A 12614-nucleotide genomic window follows, 5' to 3' on the forward strand; every position below is an offset into this window, starting at 1 on the left:
GCGGTGCCCAAGAGACCGGAGCGGGGGGCTCTCGTCCAGCCCGGCCCGGCCCCGCGCTGCCGTGGGTACGGGGCTGGGCAGGCGCTCGGTGCTCCCGGGCTGGGTCCCAGTGCCCACGGCTACGCGGGTGGGACGGCAGCGGGGGGCCGCTCCGTGGCCGGGCGGGGCTGTCTGGAGGAGGGACCCGCAGCGGGCAGGCCCCCCCCCGGGCTCCGTCCCGGGCCTGGCGCCGTGCCCAGCAGGGCCGGGGGCCCCATCCCGGGGCCGGGGGCGCGGGGCCCGTCTTCGCTGTACCGGCAGCGGGGCCGCTGGCGCGGGCCAGCCCCGGACACTTGGGCACGGCGCGGGGCGGGCCGGGGCGGAGAGGGGCGGCACGGCTCGGCTCGGCTCGGCTCAGCAGAGCTCGGCTCGGCTCAGCTGGACGCTCTCGCTCTGCGCTGCCGGAGCCGCGCATCCCGCGGGGACCAGAGGTACCGCATGGGACAGCCGAGCGGGGGCGGCGCCGGCGGGGAGCGTGGCTCGGACCGGCGCGGCTCCATCCCGGCTCCGTCCCGGCACGTCCCGTCAGCGGCGGGGCTGGGTGCGGCGGGGCGGGCCCGGCCGCGGCGGCAGCGGGGACCGGTGGGGCCGCGGGGGACGGGCGGGAGCGGGGGCCGCTGTGCGGTGGTTGTGCCGCCGCCGACGGGGCAGGAGCGGCGGCGGGGGGGCCGTTGGCAGTGGCTGCCGTGCTGTGCTGGGGCTGCAGGGGCGTGCTTCAGGAAGCCCGGCGGTGGGAGATGGGAGCGTGTGATGCCGCGTGTCCCGCGGGGCAGGCTGCGGGTGCGGGTGCGGGCAGTGCAGGCAGCGATGCGGGAAGAGGTGCCCGCAGACCCGGCCGTTTGGGGGTGCCCCATTGGGTCTGTGCAGCCACACTGCATCCCCACGTGCGGGCTTCGGCTGGCTGTTCCGAGCTGTGGTTTGCAAAGGGCGGTGCACGCTCAGGGTGTCCATGAAGATGGAATTTACTGTAGCCCTTGGAAGAGAGAACGGATGAAGGGGTGTGAGGCACGGGGCTGAGGGGACATCATCACTTGGCTGCTGGCCATGAATCTTCCCAGCAGCTCCCCAGAGGAGCAGGCAGGTCACCTATCTCCCAGTAGCTCCAAGTTTGGTGCCTCTCTGCTCCAGGGTGCCTGGGACCCCCCAGCCCCGCCGCCTGCTGATGGCTGCAGCCTCTGCACATTCCTCAGGGTCTTTCCTTCCTGCCTGCAGCTGATTCCTGACAGGGCTGCCCCTTCAGAGCCGCGGGGCTCTGGGCAGAGCCGAGCACCGTGGTGTGTCCTGGGGAATCTGGGTGGTGCTGGGAATTGCAGGGAGCTGTCCTGTGACCTGCTCTGGGTTGGAGGGTGACAGCAGGACAGGGGGGCACCAGGACACCCAGTGAGGCTGGACCCAGAGTCAGCAGGGAAGGGCACATCCGTGTGTGCTGCATGCTCTGCACACCCTGGAGAGTCCCAGGCGCCAGGGTGTGCTGCCCGCAGCAGTATCTCTGTCACTGCCGGGGTGCTGGGAGGTGTCGCGAAGCCTGCCAGGATGGCCAAGCTCCTGTGGTGGCCCTGGGCTTCTCCCCAGTGCCTCTGGGACCAGTTCATCTGTAGGGCCCTGTGACCCTCCAGCTGCTGGCTGTTGCTCACCCCAGAGCTCTGATCCCATGGGATCCCTGTAGGCAGGGATTATGGGGGGTCCCCCAACTCATGCACACACACTCCCAGCATCCCAGTGCTGCTGGGAAGCAGGAAGAGTGAACCAGGCCTGTCCCGGCAGCTGGGATTACGCAAGGGCCAGAGCTGGGCTCTGCATCGAAGGCCCTAGGGAGAAAGGGAGGGATGGAGCCCAGTGCCTGAAGCCATGGGACCCACCAGACCTTCTCCTGCCCTAAGCGCTGGGGACATGACCCCATGCTCTCAGGGATGTCCTGGCGCAGGCCTCGGCAGAGTGTGACCGTGTCACCCCTTCCCCTTCCCAAGGAAGGATAAACAGAGGGAGTTTCTTCCTCCTTGCGCTGGCGGGTTTCCCAGGTCTTCGCTTGCTTGTGCTGCTCTTCTGAGTCCTCCCAGTTGTCAATTTCGGGGCTGCTCCATGTCCCCGTGTGTCCAGGGCTGGGGCTGGGAGAGCACATTCCTGTGGGGTCAGCCATAGCCTGGCCCTTCCTGCTGCAGCAGCCTGGGATATTGTCCCTGTACACGGGGATGCCCCATGTTTGGCTACCCTAACACATGCAGATCCAACATGCTTACTTGCCAGGGCCCCGGTCATCAGGAGCTGCCTCTTCCTGAGGTCTGTCTGGGAACGGCAGCCCCCGTGCGAGATGCAGTCGGGGGAGCAGAGCTCTCATGCTCCAGCACCAGCAGCTCCGCAGGCAGGAGGTGGTTTGGGGCCCTGCGCGCGCCCGGCCGGGACATTCCTGAGGTTTCCTGGGCAGTGGGGAGGACCCGAGCTGCTCTCCCGCTCCCACGCCCAGCGTCTGCTCCAGGCCAGCCCGTCCTCCTGAGCCCTTTCCACTTGCAGCGCCAGGGCAGCCACGTTCGGCGCGGCGCAGCCCGGCAGCCGCCCTACTCCCAGAGGAGACTGGGCTGGAGCTGGCAGCGGGGCGGCCGATGCCGGGGCAGGACCGTGCCCAGCTCCTGCCCAAGGCGCGCGGCGGCAGCAGCCGGGGGACATGCTTGAACACCCCGTCCCTGTCCCAGGCAATTCCTGGCCCCCTGCCCCATCCACATGTGCTGTCTGTCCATGCGCAGGCTGGCTGCACCTATGCCTTTCGCCCTCTCCAGGGGTGCATGTGCAGGAGATTCCTGCTCCTCTGAAAGCACCAGCCCATCAGCTGTCCCATGTGTCGATGGGCTGGGAGCTGCTGCCCTTGTGCTCAGCAGGAATAGCTCGTGCAGGCTGGCAAAGGGGTGCGCCTCTCCCCTTGCCAGAGGTGGGGAGGAAAGGGGAACCCCCGCCTTGGGTCTCTGGTGCTGGGTGATCAGCCCCTGCAGCGTGGAGGGACCCCCAGCCACAGAGCCCCAGCCCCGGCACAGGCTTTGTGGCAGGCGGCAGGACTGTGGTCCCCCGATACTGTCCCTCCAGCTGGAGTGAAGGGACCGCAGCCTGAAACCGGGATTTGCTGCGCACGAATCATCCCCATCTGCACCGCTGCAGCTCCCCGGGACGGCCCCGCGGGGCTGGGGTGTCCCCGTCCCCCATCCCGGAGAGCGGCGGCAGCGAAGCAGGAAGCCGGGAGCAGAGCAAAGCGCTGGAAAAAGTGATGTGGACAAGGAGAGCCCTGTCAGCCCGAGGTGCCCGGGACGTGGCTGCCGAGCACGTTCGGAGCTAGTACAGGAACAGGGAAAGGGCTTGTGCCGTGCCCCTGGGAGCACGCACTGCTAGCCCGGCAGCCGCCTGGGGTGGATATGGGGAGTGCTGGTGCCCCCAGCAGGCATTTCACTGAGAAATGAGTGACAGGAGGTGAGGACGGGCTGAGCTGCGAGGGCGGGGGAAGAGCAGTCGGGATGAGGGATGCTGGTGCCTTAGCAGAGGAAAGCCAGGACCAGGAGCGGGGTGCTGAGGGTGGCAGCAAGCTGGGGTTAGTGCAGGGATGGAAGCGGAAGTCTGGGCAGGTTCTAGAGCAACTGAAGGTCTGTGAGGAAGAGAAATCCACGGTGGCATTTAAACACAGAGGCTGAGGTTGCTGAGCTGAGGCTCCATGGGGACTTGGTGCTTTGCTGTGCAAAGCCATGTTGTGATCTCTGGTGCCATGTTCTGGTCTCTGGTCCTACATGTTTTGCTCCTAAATGCACGAGCTTAAATCTTCCTTGCAGTCTAGGCTATAGGCTACATGATGCCATCTTCCCAGGCTGTTCAGGTCTGTCCTCATCACAGTTCTGCATGATCCTGCCCATTTCTGCCTTTGCAGACTGAACCAGGAGAGGACCTTTTCCTCCTCCAGACATGGTTTTGCTTTGGAAAGCATGTGATCCTCCCCAGAAAGCTCACTGAGGGGTGACTCCCCTGCTGAAACCACATTTTGGTTCCAGCAGGTGACCAGTTTTAATCCACTTAGCAGATGTGTGCTGGTTCTGTTGAGTGCTAATTATTTATTAAAGGCTGGTGCAAGGTGAATTGAGCACATTCCAGTCTCAGCCTGGAATCAGCACAGTTACTCCAATTAACCAAACCTGTGATCTCAGAAAAGGTCAAACCAGCTTCCTGACATGGGCCATCTCTGCAGAGCTGTGGAGACTGGCACCAGTTGTGCTGCTGCATGGACACGCTGCAACCCAGCCTGGAGCCGGCCTGCGCTGCGTATCTGCAGAGGTCACCTCTTTCAGTGCAAGTGCTGGAGAAGCTTCAGTCCTTCTGTGCTTGTGGTTTCCTCGGTCTCAAGTCAGCACTGGGAGGGCTCAAATTTGTGTTACGCAGTGGTAGGGCTCTGTGGGTTTATAATGCTTCACGTGGGCAGGGGGACCTCCCCTTGGTGACCGTGGGGTGGAATAAGAAGTGTTTTAGCACTTCTGTGATGTGGGAAGCTCATCCCTTTGCTGCTTTCCAGACAGAGCAGAGATGTGGATGGAGCATTCCTGCCCCTGGCAAGCCCATGGACCTGTGTCCTGAGCTGCTGGCAGGGCTGGGGTGGCCCTTTGCGCTCCCTCCTCCTCCTCCTGCCATAACAAGCTGATTAAAAGGTTCAGCACAGCATTTCCCTGCTGCCTGCCCACAAAGCTGCTTCCCGCTGTTATGTTCCCACAGTGCCAGTGCACGCAGCTGAGGTGCAGGGAGCCCAGCGATAGGGCACGTCCCTGCCTGCTGCTGGCTCCACTGTGATGTCCCCATGCCCCAGGCTGTGACAGGGGAGAGACCCATGACTGGGCTGACGTGGTTGCCCTGAGGGGCTTTGTGCTTTCCACCAAAATGTCTCCCATTGGCCTGGACTGTGTTGTTGGTCCCTGTTACCTCTCACCCTCTCTCCCTGAGCATCCCTGCAGGCACCGGGCACTCAGCCCAAGGGACTCACTGCTCTTGGTGGCATCTCCAAAGCGGTGCATGCTTTACAGGCCAGGTGACCCGGCCTCCATCATCTGGAAAAGTGAACAGAGCAGGAATGGGGCTGATTCCTGCTTGTGGAGTCTCTGTGGAGTCTGAGTGGGGCTTCTCAGCACCTTTGCTCCACAAGGACCCTTGTTTCCTCCTCTCTAACACTGTCTAATGACAAGCACAGGCTGCGAGTGCAGAATGCAGGATCTGCTCTTGGTTGGGGATGTGGGGCACGGAGATGTATTTCTGCTGGTCCTGTCCTGAGGGGCTCCCACGTTTGGGGTCGCTTTCCCACCTGTAGAAGGGACATCTGGAAGGGTGATGTGAGGCTGTAGTGGTGAAGGCAGGCAGGTCCGTGTGTGGGCAGTGCTGGGTGAGCATTAAAGCTTTGCCGTCGGGCCCAGAGCCCAGCCTGGAGAGAGCTCACACTGCCCGTGCAGAAATGCTGCAGCAGCATCTGCAGGGTTAAAGTGGTCCCTGACGGATAAATGGGAATTGTGCACTGGGAACTGGGAACTAAAGGAGGTTCACAGAGAAGTGTTTTCACTACTGTTTGCCACTGGACTGGTGCGGGAATACCACACCTCCCTCAGGTATTTCGGGAGCCACACATGTTATTGGAGGGCTGGAGAATGCTGCCCAGAGCAGAACGGGGAAGGCTCCGGCTGCAGCTCCTCGGAGTGGGCAGCAGCTTGGGCTGGCAGCGCTGCACCGCATGGGGTGGGTGCAGCTCCCGGCTGGTCCAGCTGGGCTTTCCTGGGTGCTGGTCCTGCTCCAGGGCCCTTTGGCACAGGAGATGTGACCCAGCAGCGCGGTGGGATTCCGGTAGGAGCCATTTGAGAGGAGTGCAGGGTGTGGGGATGGCAGAGCCTGGGCGATAGCAGCTCTGGGGTGCAGGGAGGCACTGGTGAGAGCGGGCTGGGGGCTACAACCGGCACAGGTGGGATGAGGGCAGCAGGTGATGCGACACAGCTCGTGCATCCCACGCACCCCGACCCCTCCTGCCCCTGCAGAGCCTGGCTGCCATGGGGAGCTGCCGCACGTGGGCACCGCCGGAGCTGCTGGTGCTGAGCGTGTGGCTGTGGGTGAGCAGCGCCGGCCCCACGCACCCACCCGGCCCCGCGCTAAGGGTGCGCCTGGCTGGGTACCCACGCAAGCACAACGAGGGCCGCGTGGAGCTCTTCTACAACGACGAGTGGGGCACCATCTGCGATGACGACTTCACACTGGCCAATGCACACGTGCTGTGCCGGCACCTCGGCTTCGTGGCTGCCACCGGCTGGGCCCACAGCGCCAAGTACGGCAAAGGAGTCGGTAAGAGCGGGGCGGTGGTCATGGTTTCCCATGCTGCACGGGCTGGGGCTGCACATGAGCGGCTGCCACAGGGCTGTGTGTGTGCCACAGGGCTCACATGAGCTGTTGGTGGGGAAGGGCAGGCAGGTCCTGCGTGTGCTGAGTGCCCAGGAGTGTGTGAGTGCATGCGTGAGTGCATGTGTAGATGTATGTACACACAAAGCAGGATGGGGAGCTGCGTCTGAGCTGCTGTGCATGTACCCAGGGCACAGGGCGGCTGCAGGCATGCGCTGGAGCTGCAGGGCTGCACATGGTGCTGGGTGGTGCAGAGGGTGCAGGTCCAGGTCTGTGTGGTGCAGAGGTACAGCCGTTCCTGCTGCAGGCGAGACACTGTACAGAGCCCGGGGGTGTACCACGGGGGCTTTGTGTCTGCAGAGCAGCCCCCTGGGGAAGCAGAACCTCCCCATCTGCAGGTCCCCCTCTCAGGGCTTTACTTTGGGCATTTCACCAGCCTCAGCTTCATGCTGAGGGAGCGATGGTCCCAGCCCAGCAGCCCCAAGCAGCCCCCAGCAGCCATGCTCTGCTGTACTCCTTGGCCATGCTCCATGGGCACCCTCCCTGCTCCCGGGGGATGCTGCATGGGCCTGGCCCCCTCACCCCGGCCCTGCTGCCTGGCAGGGCGGATCTGGCTGGACAATGTGAATTGTGCCGGAGGGGAGAAGAGCATCGGGGACTGCAAACACCGGGGCTGGGGCAACAGCGACTGCAGCCATGAGGAAGACGCGGGGGTCATCTGCAAGGACGAGCGCATCCCAGGCTTCAAGGACTCCAATGTCATCGAGGTGAGGAAGCTGTGGGCCAGGACCCTCAGAGCCAGGAGGATGTAGCCTGGGTGTGGGGACGTGGCACAGCTCTGGGCAGGGGATGCCTGGTCTGCTGCCAGGCAAGAGGCGCTGGGGCCGTGTCCCACTGGCTGTGCCCAGGTTCCCGGTTCCCTCTGGGTGGGTGTCTGGGTGTGGGGTGGATGCAGGATCCTGAGGTGAGAGGGCGCTCCCAGGGAGACGTGGGACACTAGCTGCACAGTGTGGGAGCAGGAGCGTGGCCATCCAAGGCCATTGGATGTGCCCTGCAGGGATGCAGGACCTGGCCGTCCCCATTCCCCACCTGGGGCCGGGGACCCCATCTCCTGCGGGTGCACCCCGGGCAGGGGCTGGGGCGATGGGTGCGGTGCTGACCCGTGCCCTGCAGATGGAGCAGAGCCACGTGGAGGAGGTGCGGCTGCGGGCGGTGGTGGTCGGCGCCCGGCGGCAGCTCCCAGTGACAGAGGGCATCGTGGAGGTGCGCTACAAGGACGGCTGGGCACAGATCTGCGACGAGGGCTGGAGCAGCCACAACAGCCGCGTGGTCTGCGGCATGCTGGGCTTCCCTGCCGAGAAGAAGGTCAACAGGAACTTCTACAAGTGAGTGAGGCTGACAAGGAGCCCGCGGGGCTGGGGGCAGTGCCAGGGACATGGGGCAGTGCTGGGGGACAGCAGGGGCCAGTTGGCCATAGGGGCACTCGCTAACCGAGCTGGGGGCCATGGCGTGGCTGGGGGCCATGGCTGCCCATCTGCCCATGCATTGCAGCAGAGGCTGCTCCCAGAGGGCAGTGTCTGTGCCCTGGCAGAGCTGCACCTCTGCAGTTCTTCCAGTGTGGAGCGTGGGGGTCCATGTCCACAGGGGAGGTTTGCAGCCGAGCTGCGGAGGGATGCTCCAGAACCACCATGGTCTGAGCAAGAGCTACAGGGATATGGGCAAGGACACAGCGCCCATTGTGTTGCCCATTGCAGTGCCCATTCTGGTGCCCAGTGTGGTGCCCATTGTGATGCCCAGCATAGTGTCCAGTGTGGTGCCAGTTGTGGTGCCCGTTGTGGTGCCCATTATAGTGCCCGTTGTGGTGCCCATTGTAGTGCCAGTTGTGGTGCCCATCGTGGTGCCCATTCTGGTGCCAGTTGTGGTGCCCGTTGTGGTGCCCATTATAGTGCCCATTGTGGTGCCCGTTGTGGTGCCCATTGTAGTGCCAGTTGTGGTGCCCATTATAGTGCCCATTGTAGTGCCCGTTGTGGTGCCCATTATAGTGCCAGTTGTGGTGCCCATCGTGGTGCCCATTCTGGTGCCCGTTGTGGTGCCCATTATAGTGCCCATTGTGGTGCCCATCGTGCTGCCCATCGTGGTGTCCACTGAAGTGCCCATTGTGGTGCCCATCGTGGTGCCCATTGTGATGCCCGTTGTGGTGCACTGACCAGGCAGCTCCAGTATTGCTCCTGCAGGCGGGTGAAGCGCGCAGCCGTGACAAGGGGCCGGAGGCTGAGGCCAGGCAGGAGGTAACGGCTGGGGCACCCCTCTGCCGAGCCCTTGGCAGAGCTGGGCTGTGCGGCCACGTGGGTCCCTGCCGTCGGGACGGATCCTGGCACAAAGGGATCTGGAGGGAGCAGACCGAGGGCTCGGGCAGCGCTGGGCAGGTGCTGCGGTCCCCAGCCCCCAGGAGGGATGATCTGGCTCCCAGGCCAGCTGAGCCTCAGGCTCTGCAGCACCCGCCCCGTGCACCAGGCAGGAGCCCTGGCACAGGGTCAGGATCCTTGGCAGGATCCCTGGAGGTGCAGAGGGCTGCGGAGTCCTGTGCGGGAGGCCTCGGAGTGGAGCTGTTTTTCCCGGCGGATGGGGAGGGCTGTGGACATGGGCTGCCCTCTGCAGAAAGCAGCAGTGCGGAAGCTGGAACGGCCGTACAGCCTCCATTGCTTGCAGGGGGGGCTGGCAGCACTGCTGAGCAAGTGCTGGACACCAGGGTGATGAGCACCACAGTGCTAGCAATGCCGGCACCCATGTGGCAGCTCTTGTCCTGGGTGCTCCATCTGCTCGGGTTCTCTTGCACCTTTGCCCATTCCCTCTTCCTGCCTTCCTACCAACCCCAGGGAATAGGCTGACTGCCCTTTTCCTTCCACCAAGAAACCTGGAGAGGGGCTTGGGACAAGGGCCTGTAGGGATAGGCCAAGGGGAATGGCTTTAAGCTGCCAGAGGGGAGACTGAGATGAGCTCTTAGGAAGAAGCTCTTCCCTGGGAGGGTGCAGAGCAGCTGTGGCTGCCCCATCCCTGGCAGTGTTCAAGGCCAGGTTGGACACAGGGGCTTGGAGCAAGCTGCTCCAGTGGAAGGTGTCCCTGCCCGTGGCAGGGGTTGGAACTGGAGGAGCTTTAAGGTCCCTTCAACCAAAAACCAGGCTGGGGTTCTATGGTTTGGTGCTGAGAGCCCCTTTCCAAGTGAGGAGGTATTTTCCCTGCAGCACTGGGTGCAGTGCTTTGCCAAGTCCATGGAGCTGGGGTCTTCTCCCTTCCTCTGCCTGGAGCAGGAGCTGTCTCCTCAACATCACACCCTGGTTTGCCAGGGCTGGCTGATTTCAGCTGCAGTCATATATGGGGTCACCCGCTAATCTAGGCTGGAAGGGACCTCAGGGAGTCCTGGTCTAACCCCCTGCACAGAGCAGGGATGGCTGAGGGTCAGCCCAGGGCTTCATGCAGATGGCTCTTGAAAACCTCTGGGCTCATAGGGTAAAACCATTCCTTCCACTGATCCTGAGCCTCGGGTTGCACCTCTTCTCTCATGCTCTTCGCTCCTCTGACCAGAAGAGCTGGGCTCTGGCTCCATCACAGCCCTTTGCTCCCGGCTCCTGGCTGTTGCTGGAGCTCCTGAGGCCATCTCAGCCCAGGCTGGAGCAGCCCCGTGCCCCTGGCTCCCCGCCGGCCCCGACTGCCTCAGGGGCTCTCCCCAGCGCCTGCACTGCAGGCCTGGTGCCTTGTACTGGGAGCCAGAGCCAGGTGCAGGATTGCACTGTGGTCCCATGGGTGTCAGTGGGGGGTGATGTCCTCCAGCCGACTGCTGAGCCCCATTTCCTGGCAGCCCCATGCAGTGCCCTAGGGCTCACTGCCACAAACCTGCCACCGGCCAGTGGGGTCAGTTGCCAGCCTTGGGTTTACTGTGTCCTGGGGGTACCAGTCCCTGCCCTCGTTTGGGGTCTGCTCTTTACTCCTCGTGGTGTCAGGGTTTTGGTCCTGCTCAGCTTCTTCCTCTCTGAATGAAGCAAAACATTTGAGTGTGCAGGGACAGCGTGTGGTGCCCTGGGCAGCCTCCTCTCCCTGTAGGGAAGCTCACTCGCTGGCAGAGGGCCCTTGCATGCCTGTCACAAGCCCCGCCATGTCCTGCACTGGGCAGAGCTCTGGTTTCAATGCTGCTTGCTCAGTGCTGTGCTTCTGCGCGTGCTGCTCCCCTGGAGCAGGGTGCAGTGACAGTGGCTGGGGTCTGCACGAGGACATGGGAGACCTCGCTTGTACCCCACAGATGAGATCGCTGGTGCTGGTGTTTGATCTGCTGTGTCACAAAGCAGCACGGGATGTTGCAGCATCTTGCACAGTTTCCTGGTGGGATGTGGGCAGGAAACTGCATCATTGCTGTGAAGGGCAGTTGTGTCTCGTTGCTGGCAGCAGATGATGCTGCTGCACCTATGTGTGACACAAAGGGGACACGCGCATGAGTCTCCCTGGGGGCAGCAGACCCAGTTTCAGTGACAGCCAGGGCCGCGGTGTGCTCCCTGTGTCCCTGCGGAGGTGACAGCCCGGGGCTGCGGGCTCCGTGACGGTTGTGTTCTGTTTTCCAGGCTGGCCTCCAAATCTCAGCCTAAACAAAAGCGCAGGGAGGACGTAGGGTCCAAGAAGAGGTAAATGGCTCCAGCGGGAGCCTGAGTGCCAGGAGCGCCGCTCAGTCCCTCCAGAGCCGAGCGCGTCTCTGGGGATGTGGGGCAGGCGCAGCGCGGGCACAGGGGGACCGCGCCAGGGCCGGGGACAGCTCCGCTGCCGTCCGTCCGCGCCGGTCCCGCCTCAGGGCTGCCCTCTCTCTCCGCAGGCTGTTCGCAGAGCGGCAGCAGCTCAGCTACCGGCTGCACTCGGTGTCGTGCGCGGGGACCGAGGGGCACCTCTCCATGTGCGCCTTCGAGTTTTACCGCGGCAACGCCTCCGCCGCCTGCGGCGCGGGCAGCCCCGCCGTCGTCAGCTGCGTGCCCGGCCCGCAGTTCGCCGCCGGCAGCTCCCACAAGAAGAAGCAGCGGCAGCAGCAGCAGCAGCAGGGCCAGGTGAGCCCCGTGGAGAGGGGACGGGCACCCACAGCCACCCCCGGCTTGACACTGCCCCACTGCGGGGCCGTGGGTGTGCGGGAACCGTGGGGACCAACCTGTGGAGTAGGGTACGGGGACCGTGTCCTGTCCCTGCACAACACAGCGTCATGGCCAGCAACCTCTGTGCTGCACGGTGCTGTGCCACACTGTGCCGTTCAGCACTGCGCCAGCCATGCTGTCCCCTGGGTCCAGAGAAGGGCAACGGAGCTGGTGCAGGGCCTGGAGCACAGGGGTGATGGGGAACGGCTGAGGGACCGGGGGGGGTTCAGTGTGGAGAAGAGAAGGCTCAGGGAGGACCTGATGGCTCCCTACAAGTGCCTGACAGGAGGATGGAGCCAGGAGGGGCTGGGCTCTGCTCCCAAGGAACAAGGGATGGGACAAGAGGAAAGGGCCTCAAGCTGCCCCAGGGCAGGTTTAGATGGAGCTGAGGAACAATTCCTGCCCCAGAGGGTGCTCAGGCATTGGAACAGGCTGCCCAGGGCAGGGCTGCAGGCACCGGCCCTCCAAGTGTTCACACTGCGTGGAGACGAGGCCTCAGTGCCATGGGGCAGTGGTGGCCTTGGCAGGGCTGGGAACGGTTGGACTGGGTGATCCTGAAGCTCCTTCCCCCCTGGTTGATTCCATGGGTCAATCATGTGATGGCTCCATCCCCTGCAGCCACGGATCCGGCTGAAGGGGGGTGCGAAGGTCGGGGAGGGCCGCGTCGAGGTGCTCAAGGGCAGTGAGTGGGGCACGATCTGTGATGACCGCTGGAACCTGCTGTCAGCCAGCGTGGTGTGCCGCGAGCTGGGCTTCGGCAGCGCCAAGGAGGCCCTCACCGGGGCGCGCATGGGCCAAGGTGAGGTGTGGGCTGCAGGGGCCGGGCGCTGCTCTCAGGGGCCTGTGGGTGAGGTGCGTGTCCAGGGACAAGGCTCTGCGGGACTGGGACAGGCCACAGCAGGGCTCGTCCTGCGAGTCCCTGGCTGCCAGCCGCATGCGGAGCATCCCCAGGGACCCGCAGCCTCTCCGTGGCGCTGGAGGGCCACGGCTGTGCCCGTGGCGCTGTCCCTGAGCCCTGCTGCCCCCCCA

General features: G+C 64.1%; 1 protein-coding gene across 1 annotated transcript; it reads left to right on the forward strand.

The window, feature by feature from the left end:
* Nucleotides 1-75: 75 nt before the first annotated feature.
* Nucleotides 76-12384, forward strand: LOC133263390 (lysyl oxidase homolog 3B-like; the record flags this gene model as incomplete). Its single annotated transcript, XM_061443142.1, has 8 exons — nt 76-470; nt 6069-6369; nt 7027-7190; nt 7597-7808; nt 8658-8711; nt 11034-11093; nt 11279-11513; nt 12204-12384. Coding segments are annotated over exons 2-8 (1195 nt in total), but the record flags the coding sequence as incomplete, so codon positions are not given.
* Nucleotides 12385-12614: the final 230 nt, after the last annotated feature.

The sequence above is a fragment of the Pezoporus flaviventris genome, unplaced genomic scaffold, assembly GCF_033815535.1.
Source record: "Pezoporus flaviventris isolate CSIRO_AGI_PZ_B2104156 unplaced genomic scaffold, CSIRO_AGI_Pfla_v1 ptg000298l, whole genome shotgun sequence".
Lineage (NCBI taxonomy): Eukaryota > Metazoa > Chordata > Aves > Psittaciformes > Psittacidae > Pezoporus > Pezoporus flaviventris.